This window comes from Sapajus apella, unplaced genomic scaffold, assembly GCF_009761245.1.
Source record: "Sapajus apella isolate SASKATOON/1434 unplaced genomic scaffold, GSC_monkey_1.0 scaffold64, whole genome shotgun sequence".
Taxonomy (NCBI): Eukaryota; Metazoa; Chordata; class Mammalia; order Primates; family Cebidae; genus Sapajus; species Sapajus apella.
The window spans coordinates 2377251-2387305 of record NW_022437004.1 but is presented as its reverse complement, the minus strand read 5'-3'; the positions used below and the strand labels follow the sequence as shown (position 1 = coordinate 2387305).

General features: G+C 37.5%; 1 protein-coding gene across 3 annotated transcripts in view; it reads left to right on the top strand.

Moving 5' to 3' along the window:
* Positions 1 to 10055, top strand: part of LOC116529902 (guanylate-binding protein 7) — a 43578-nt gene that overhangs the window by 16153 nt on the left and 17370 nt on the right. For 2 of the 3 annotated variants that reach the window (XM_032247813.1, XM_032247812.1), the window contains exons 3-6: positions 1521 to 1648; positions 7592 to 7701; positions 7902 to 8098; positions 9761 to 10006. In XM_032247813.1, coding sequence (XP_032103704.1) covers positions 1521 to 1648; positions 7592 to 7701; positions 7902 to 8098; positions 9761 to 10006 — 681 coding nt within the window. The remainder of the gene's footprint in view (positions 1 to 1520; positions 1649 to 7591; positions 7702 to 7901; positions 8099 to 9760; positions 10007 to 10055) is intronic. The other variant, XM_032247814.1, reaches the window with a different exon arrangement.

Sequence of the window (10055 nt, the reverse complement as noted above, 5' to 3'; positions counted from 1 at the left end):
AATTCGGGTATAAATGCTATAATAAATAATAGGTGCATCCACGGTGGTGGAGACAGTGGGAAACTTTGAAGACAAAAAAGAGAAGTACATGCAGGTTGTTCTGAAACAAAAGTTTATTGATTTACAAGAGCTTACTCACAGGAGTTAACATGTGTACTGGCTGTTGCTAAAAGAGCCAGTGCAGAAGGGACCCTGATTGCAGGACCCTGATTGCAAGTTATACCACTTGCAACTTTACAGTTAGGACTGGCTGTTATTGGAATGATGGCCTGATAACATTAGCCTGTGTTGCAAGGTGGTGGATTGGCAACATCCTCAATGGCAGTTCCCATCACAGGAAAGTGTGCATGAGAGCTTTTCCTTCATGATCTGCTGACTTCCTTAAAGTTTGGCATAAGTGACTCCATTTTGATGCTGACAATTTTCACACCTTCTGCCTTTAAAATTCTAGAACTCTTTTACTAGTCCAAGGCATAACTTTTTGATTCCTGCTGTATTCTAATACCTCACGGATTTTCTTAAATTTTTGGCTGATTTTTGTCATTGTCCATTTGAAACACTTAAGTGAATTCTGTTACTCAATTTGGTCTACTTGGCTACATATTCTGGGGTTCAAATCACAGACTCCTCAACTACATTTCAGGATGTTACTTTCACTACTCCACTCTTGGAAACCATTTCGACAGACTGTACTAGAGTACTAGAGTGGATGTTTTACAGTGTCCTTTCCATGTCAGACTCTCCTCCATTTGGATGTCTTTCTGTTAACATGACACCCATCTAAGGAAAAAGAGTCACTACCTGAAGATGAACGCTTGTCTCAGCACTTGGAGCTCTTGTCCCAGCACCCTCTCTAATTTCACTTATGGGTGCATGTTTTTTCTTCCTCTCCAGTGTCGCATAAAATATACACAGATTTCTCAGTCTTTGTCTGCCACTATGACAAAATAATTAGACAGGGTAATTTATAAGTACTAAAAACTTATTTCTCACAGACCTGGAGGTTGAGAAGTCCAACATTAAGGCACAGGGAGATTCAATGTCTAGTGAGGGCTTGTTGCTCACAGAGGTGTTTTTCCACTGTCCCCAAATGGCAGAAGGGGCAGGAGGAACAGTGAAACTCCCTCAAGGTCTTTGATAAGGGTATTAGTTTTTTAACTGAGGGCATGATCCTTTCCGATTTAACCACTTCTGACTTCTTAATATCACCATTTTGGGATTAAGTTCTAACATATGAATGGGGTATTGGAGGGACTAACAATCAGACCATAGCAACAGGTTAGTAGAGTTTACATTAATTCTGCAGTATTTGAGCTTATAGAGATATGAGGTGAATAGGGGACCCAAATACTTCTTGAGAAAGTCATTTATATAAATAAAGATTGGATTAGTTGTCTTTGCTAAAATGGAAGCAACAATTTCCCCTACCAGGCACTTACATTCCTATACATTTAACCAGTATAACTTGGTCTGCCTGGATTCTCCTGTCAGTATATGTTGTTTCTCCTCTTCCTTTGAAGGCTTCCCTCTGGGCTGCACAGTGAAGTCTAAAACCAAAGGCATCTGGATGTGGTGTTTGCCCCATCCCTCCAAGCCAAACCTCACCCTGGTCCTTCTGGACACTGAGGGTCTGGGTGATATTGAAAAGGTAAGACAGAGCCATAGAGAAATCTTCTTTACCTTTGATTCTTTGTTTATGTTTTTATGCATACCATAAATCCAACTTCTGTGGCCTATTCCTAAATTACAAATCTGACTACAGGAAACAAAGCTAAATTTCATTTCCTAGAACTTACTTTCTTGGTAAGCTCAAATATTTTGGACTATCGGTGATAGATCTTCCTATTTTTAACACTTGGATGAATTATAAAATTTAATAAATACCTTCTGCATAGCAGAACTCTAGGGCTGTTTGCTAAATACATTGTCCTGAATTTCAAAGCTATGTGCTAATCAGTGAACCAGGTAAATGCTCAGAGCCTAGTGGTGAAGACAACATTGTGATCAGTTAGAGTGCTCAGATGCTGGAAGTGAGGGCCTAACCCGATGTTACAATTTAGGAGAAAGCTTCCTGGAAGAAGCTGTAAACTTTTTCCAGGGAGTGGGATCAATGGGTGCTACTAGTTAAGGTGTGTGGGGTTCATAGGATTGGAGGTACAAATCAGGAAAATGGAGTATCACTGAAATAATCTATTTTGAAATGCATAGAAAAGTGCCAGCTAGCCAGGTATGGTGGCTCATGGCTCTAATCCCAGCACATTGGGAGGCTGAGGCAGGTGGATCACCTGAGGTCAGGAGTTTGAGACCACCCTAGTCAACATGGTGATACCCCATCTCTACTAAAAATGCAAAAATTAGTCGGTCATGGTGATGGGTGCCTGTAATCCCAGCTACTCGGAGGCTGAGACAGGAGAATTGCTTGAGCCCGGGAGATGGAGTTTGCAGTGAGCTGAGATTGCGCTATTGCACTCCAACCTGGTGACAGAGTGAGACTCTGTATCAAAAAAAAAAAAAAAAAAACACCAGAAAAAGAAAGGAAAAGAAAAGAAGAGTGCCAGATACACCAAGAACATTCATAAAAGTTTTTGCTCAATTTATTCGGCTTGGATATGTAGTCATCACTGACTTCCAGAACAGCATGAGCTAGACCCACAAAAAATTTGTAAATTGGATAATTCTAGATAATTTTGCTTTACAGTATTAGGTGCAGTTTTTTCCTTTATTTATATTAGTCTCAGTAGAAATTGAAAATAGGGTTGGTCAGAAATGACAAGGGAGACGTAACCACTGACCCCACACAAATACAATATTATGAAAACCTCCATGCACATCAACTAGAAAATCTACAAGAAATGGACAAATCTGTTGAAACATAGACTCTCAAGACTTAAACAGGAAGAAATTGAATCCCTGAACAGAAAAATAACGAGCTCTGAAATTGAGGAAGTAATAAATTGCCTAACAACAACAAAAATAGCCCAGAACCAGATAGATTCATAGCTGAATTTAACAGTTGTAAAAAGGAGAGCTGATAGCTACTGAAACCATTCCAAAAAACTGAAGAAGAGGAACTCCTCCTAACTCATTCTGTGGGGCCAGCATCATCCTGATACCAAAATCTGGAAGAGATACAGCGGCAAAAGAAGAAAACTTCAGGCCAATATCCTGGATGAATATCAATGCAAAAACCCTCAACAAAATACAGGCAAATTAAATCCAGAAACACATCAAAAACTTATCCAACATGATCAAGTAGGCTTTATCCCTGCAATCCAAGAATGTGTCAAGACATGCAAATCAATAAATGTGATCCATCACATAAACAAAACTAAAGACAAAAACCACACGATTATCTCAATAGATGCAGAAAATGCTTTCAATAAAATTCAAAATCCACTCATGGTAAAAACTCTCGATAAACTACGTATTGAAGGAACATAGCTCAAAATGATAAGAGCCATATATGACAGACCCACAGCCAACATCATACAAAATGGGCAAAAGCCGGAAGCATTCCTCTTGAAAACAGGCACAAGACAAGGATGCTCTCTCTCACCATTCCTATTCAACATGCTATTGGAAGTCCTGGTTAGGGCAATCAGAAAAGAGAAAGAAATAAAGAGCATCCAGATAGGAAGAGGGGAAGTCAAACTCTCTCTATTTGCAGACAACATGATTATATGTCTAGAAAACCCCATAGTCTCAGCCCAAAGCCTTCTTAAGCTGATAAAAAAAAAAAAAGAAAAAAACTTCAGTAAAATCTCAGAATACAAAATCAATATGCAAAAATCACTAACATTCCTACACACCAACCACAGTCAAGCTGAGAGCCAAATCAGGAACAAACTCCCATTCACAATTGCTGCTTAGGAATACAGCTAACTAGGGAAGTAAAAGATCTCTTCAACAAAAACTAAAAACAACTGCTCAAATAAATCAGAGATGACACAAATAAATGGAAAAACATTCCTTCCTCATGGATAGAAAGAATCAATATTGTTAAAATGACCATACTGCCCAAAGCAATTTATAGATTCAATGCTATTTCTTTTTTTTTTTTTTTTGAGACGGAGTTTCGCTCTTGTTACCCAGGCTGGAGTGCAGTGGCACGATCTCGGCTCACCGCAACCTCCGCCTCCTGGGTTCAGGCAATTCTCCTGCCTCAGCCTCCTGAGTAGCTGGGATTACAGGCACGCACCACCATGCCCAGCTAATTTTTTGTAGTTTTAGTAGAGACGGGGTTTCACCGTGTTGACCAGGATGGTCTCGATCTCTTGACCTCGTGATCCACCCGCCTCGGCCTCCCAAAGTGCTGGGATTACAGGCTTGAGCCACCGCGCCCGGCGATTCAATGCTATTTCTATTAAACTACCATTGAGATTCTTCACAGAATTAGAAAAAAAAACATTTAAAAAATTCATATGGAACCAAAAAAGAGCTCAGGCAAAAAATAGCCAAGACAATTCTAAGCAAAAAGAACAAAGCTGGAGGCACCATGCTACCCGATGTCAAACTACACCACAGTGCTACAGTAACCAGAACACATGGAACTGGTACAAAAACAGGCACATAGACCAACGGAACAGAACAGATAACCCAGAATTTAAGACTGCACACCTACAACTATCTGATCTTTGACAAACCTGAAAAACAAAAACAAGCAATGGGGAAAGGATTCCCTATTCAATAAATGGTGCTGGGATAACAGGCTAGCCATATGCAGAAGATTGAAATTGGACCCCTTCCTTAGACCATATACAAAAATTAACTCAAGATGGATTTAAGACTTAAATGTGCAACACAAAACTATAAAAACCTCAGAAAACAACCTTGGCCATACTATTTAGGACACAGGCACAAACAAAGATGTCATGATGGGAAGATGTCAAAAAGCAATTGTAACAAAAGCAAAAATTGACAAATGGGATCTAACCAAACTAAAGAGCTTCTGGACAGCAAAAAAAACCATCAACAGAGTAAACAGACAACCTACGAATGGGAGAAAATATTTGCAAACAATGCATCTGACAAAGATCTAATATCCAACATTTACAAGGAACTTAAATTCACACACACACACACACACACACACACACACACAAACATTAAAAAGTGGCCAAAGGACATGAACATGAACAGACGCTTTTCAAAAGAAGACACACATGCAGCCAACAATCATATAAAAAAGCTCAACCTCACTGACCAGTAAGAGAAATGCAAGTAAAAAACACAATACTATCGTGATCACACCAGTCATAATGGCTATTTTTTAAAAACTCAAAAAATAACAGATGCTGGCTAGGTTGTAGAGAAATACAAATGCTTATACGTTGTTGGTGGGAGTGTAAATTAGTTTAACCATTGTGGAAGACAGTGTGGCAACTCCTCAAAGACCTAAAAACAGAACTACCATTCAACCCAGCAATTCCATTACTGGATATGTACACAAGGGACGGTAAATTGTTCTATTATAAAGACACATGCACACATATGTTCATTGTGGCACAATAGCAAAGACATGGAATACGCCATGGAATACTATGCAGCCATAAAAGAAGAACAAGATCATTTGCAGGGCATGGATGGAGCTGGAGGCCATTATCCTTAGCAAATTTATGTAGGAACAGAAAACCAAATACCACATGTTCTCACTTATAAATGGGAGCTAAATGATGAGAACACATGGACAAACAGAGGGGAACAACACACACTGGAGCCTATTGAAGGGTGGATGATGGGAGGAGGGAAAAGATCAGGAAAAATAGCTAATGGGGACTTGGCTAAATACCTGGGTGATAAAATAATCTGTATAACAAACTCCCATGACATAAGTTTACCTATGTAACAAACCCCTGTGTTGCAGTACGAAAGCCAAAACATACTAATTATATTTTCTTTTTTTTAACTTTTATTAACTTTCATGGTATTTCATTAAGTTCAGAGACACCACTGAACTTAAAATATTTCTTAACTTCTTTATTTTATTTTATTAAGTTCAGGGAAAAGCTTGAACTTAAAATAAAAGTTTAAAAATATATAATTAGTGTGTATAGGTTTTCATACTGCAAAAATCATAAATGTGTGTGGGGGTCTTCTTTAGAAACAGTGAATTTAAAGATACAGCACTAACATTGTCCATCATCATTTCAGTATACAAGAAAGATGAAATATTGATTTAAAATAGATTGTAACTTGCATAAAATTTTTTATTTGCAAGAGAATAATTGTTCAAGGGACCAGAATATACAAATATATACGTGCTTGATGGAAGCAAAATTACTTGTTGGCCTTGGAATTTGTGGATTTGGTTAAAATTTAATTCTATTTAAGGGATCTTCATGTCTTGCCCAGCCTTGTCTTCTCCGCATACCTATTCACTCACTCAGTTGAATTAAATAACTCTGTAATACCATTATATGATCACACCCTAACAATTGTGACTTGGGTCCTGTTGGGTCTTTCACCTTTTTAATCCTTTCATTTCCACAAGTTCTCCTTTTCTGTACTCCTTAACATCCAGCTCTTTTCACCTACTGCCATCTTTTTCTAGTTAGACATAGTAACTTCTTGCTTTGAACTCAGAGAGCATTTGTTCCTCTTTATTTTTCTCCTTCCCACTTCCCATTTTTTGGATTTATTTTTTATTTTTTATGTTATGACTTTGGTTCCACTCCTGGCAGAAATTATCATCTTGGTTGTATTTTTATGTTAACAACCCTATCTGCCACTCCTGAAAGTCATCTTGTTGTCATTATGGAACTTTGCATCCACAAAACCAGAGGCAAGGTTTGCATTTTGTACATAGCCAAACAATTTTTGGTAAATTTAATTGATTAACATTTGCATTCCTCACATAGCCATGATTAAGAAAATCTGCAAAGAGATTATTGTTCACTAGTTACTGCATACTTACTATGCTGTAGTCACTGTATTAAATATTTTACACCTTGACAGTGTCAATTGCTACTTTTAATATCTAAAGAGAGTGAAGCCCTGAGAAGATCAATGTAAGTGGCAAAAATACAGCTTGACATTAACATGATCTTCAAAATTCATATTATATGTCCTACTAATCAGCTTTATATCCTACAGATAAAATAGTGAATAAAAAACCAAATGAATGAATTAATAAGTGAATAAATTAAAAGGAGACTCCTAAGTCCTAACTGTAATGTGTTTTCTAATGTAAGGAATATCAGATCAAGTTTGGAAGAATTTAAGTTTGTCCCAAACAAAAAGTAGAGACTATCATTCAGGAGACTTCAAACCAAGATGCTCTCCTTGTAATAGTTAAAGCACAATTCATAAAGCATAAGGGAAGAAAAGTTTTCACTTATCTTGTGATTGGCCATTATGCATTAACAATAATTTTAGGGCAAATAGAGATGTTTAAACTGCTTTTTCTATAGCTGATTTATTTAATGTGACTGAATCAAGGTGATAAGCATATAAAGCTTACATTTGTGTTTCCTTTAGACACAGCAATTTGGGAAAACTGAAATGACTTAAGTTTTAGCTACATGGATACTAGTAGTTGACCTTCAGATGTACCTAAACTGTCGCCTCCATTTTTATTTTTCTTTAACACTAGAGTGACCCTAAGAATGACTCATGGATCTTTGCCCTGGCTGTGCTTCTAAGCAGCTGCTTTGTCTACAACAGCATGAGCACCATCAACCACCAGGCTCTGGAGCAGCTGCAGTATCCTTCCGGGAAGAGAAGAGCCAGGTTTTATGGCGTTTAGGGGAATGGAAACTGATACTGTGCCTTCTTTGCTGTGACCCAGTTGTCCTGGTTGAGTAAGAAGAGACACAGTGCAAAAGGGAATGTTTATAAAACTTGTTTCTAAGTGAGATGTTGAAATAATGGTATAGGGTGTTACTCCTTAGCTAAGATCCCAGCTACGTGACTCAACTAACACAGCTAATCAGGGCAAAATCCTGCCCCAGGACTGATGAAGTTGAGGACTCCAGCGAGTTTGTGAGTTTCTTTCCCGACTTTATTTGGGCTGTTCGAGATTTTACCCTGGAGCTGAAGTTAGATGGACACCCCATCACAGAAGATGAGTACCTGGAGAATGCCTTGAAGCTGATTCCAGGTATCAGAGCTCGGCCTGGATGGGGGAATGTTCAGCAATGGGTGGGATCAACTAAGACCTGCCATTCAGCACCTGACACAAATGTTTATATTAGACTGGATTGAAGCCCATGCTCGTGGTGGTTGGTGATTGACAAGTGATTATGATTCTTGTGGTTATTTTTACTTGAAATTTCCCAGAGGCTAAAGTTTCAATTCATTGAAGACGTTTAAAACTCAAAATTCTATCAAACAATTTTAGACCAATAAGTACCATGAAAAATATATTGAGGATTACAATTAATATTATCACATCCTAAGACTCATATATTTGTGTTACTTGTTAACTTCAAGTGTTCCTTCTACTCTATTTGGAGAAAATTAATAAATTGGAAGTTGGTAAACACAGAATCACAAGAAGTCAAATGATTTAATTTTGGAAATATATTTCACTCTGTCTATTTTATTAGCCTGGATGGTTATATCCTTTAGAGTAAAAAAAGATTTATACAGTAAATGATTCAGGCAATTAAAAAGATACACTAATATATGCTTCCAGTAAGACTGTCAAATCCTTCATTTCACTGTTTTCATAATATCGTGTACTTCATTCTACAGCCTCATACAATATATTGTCAATCTATTATACATTTGTTAAACGGATTGTATTTAGCAGAGTGGATACCTGTTGGTACCTACAATATCCGTCTTTGTTCATTTATTCATCCTTTCAGCAAAAGTTTGTTTTGAATAATCTGTATATGCCCCATAATCCCTCTGCAAGACAATGTCAGACCTAATATAATCTGACCTGGATATTTTCTGTCTCTATCCAACATTTTCCCCAGCCACATCTTGTCCTTGTTTTTAGCAATTACTTTATTTTTAAGCCCATTTCATTTCTGACATGGGAACAGTAAGATTGAGAAAGTCTGTCATGCTATGTAAAATAAGCCAGAAACAGGAAGAAAACTACTACAGAACCTCATTTATATATGGATTCTATTTTAAAACGTGAAATACATAGAAACAGAGAGAGAACAGCGGTTACCAGGGCACGGTGAGGGATGAACTGAGGACATGTGGGTGAAGGGTACAAACTTGAAGTTATACAGGGTGGAAAAGTCTTGGGATCTAATATAGTGCAGGAGAACTATCATTAACAATATTGTGTTTTACATTTAAAATTTACAGAGATTGGATTTTAGGTACTCTTACAAAAAAAAAAAAACAGAGAAGGAAAGTAAGTTTGGAAGGTGTTAAGTTATATAATTTGCTTACTTAATAATTTCACTATGTACATGTATATTGAAACATCATATTATAACACTACAAATATATACAATTTTTAAAGAAAGTACTTCTTATCATATTTTAGTTAATCATAATTCAGCAAACATTTAAAAAATTGTCAATCTACCAGATATCATACAGTGGCTGAAGAAACTAACCATAAATTCCTTCTCTTAAGGTGGATGCCTTCCCTTCCTTTTGACTCTGCTCTGTGCAGAAATGGACTTCTCGTACCTTAAGTGGATTAGCATAAGTTTGGTTGCATGAGAGGATAGAGTAGATTCACAGACACAAGAGACTGTAGTGATTAATGCAAGGAACTCTGGAAATGAAAATCTCAGGCTTGCCTAAAAGCCGTTCTTCAGTAGTCGCTTTTTCACTAATTCTGCAGGCAAGAATCCCCAAATCCAAAATTCTAATAAGCCCAGGGAGTGGATCAGGCATTTCTTTCCAAAACGGAAGTGCTTTGTCTTTGACCAGCCAACAAATGACAAAAAGCTCTTATTCCATGTTGAAGAAGTACCGGAAGACCAACTGGATAGTGATTTCCAGGTGCAATCAGAAAACTTCTGTTCTTATATCCTCACGCATGCAAAGACCAAGACCCTGAGAGAGGGAATCCTTGTCACTGGAAACCGTGAGTCTATTTCTCTATATGGGGTATCTCAAAAACTAGTAAACTAAGC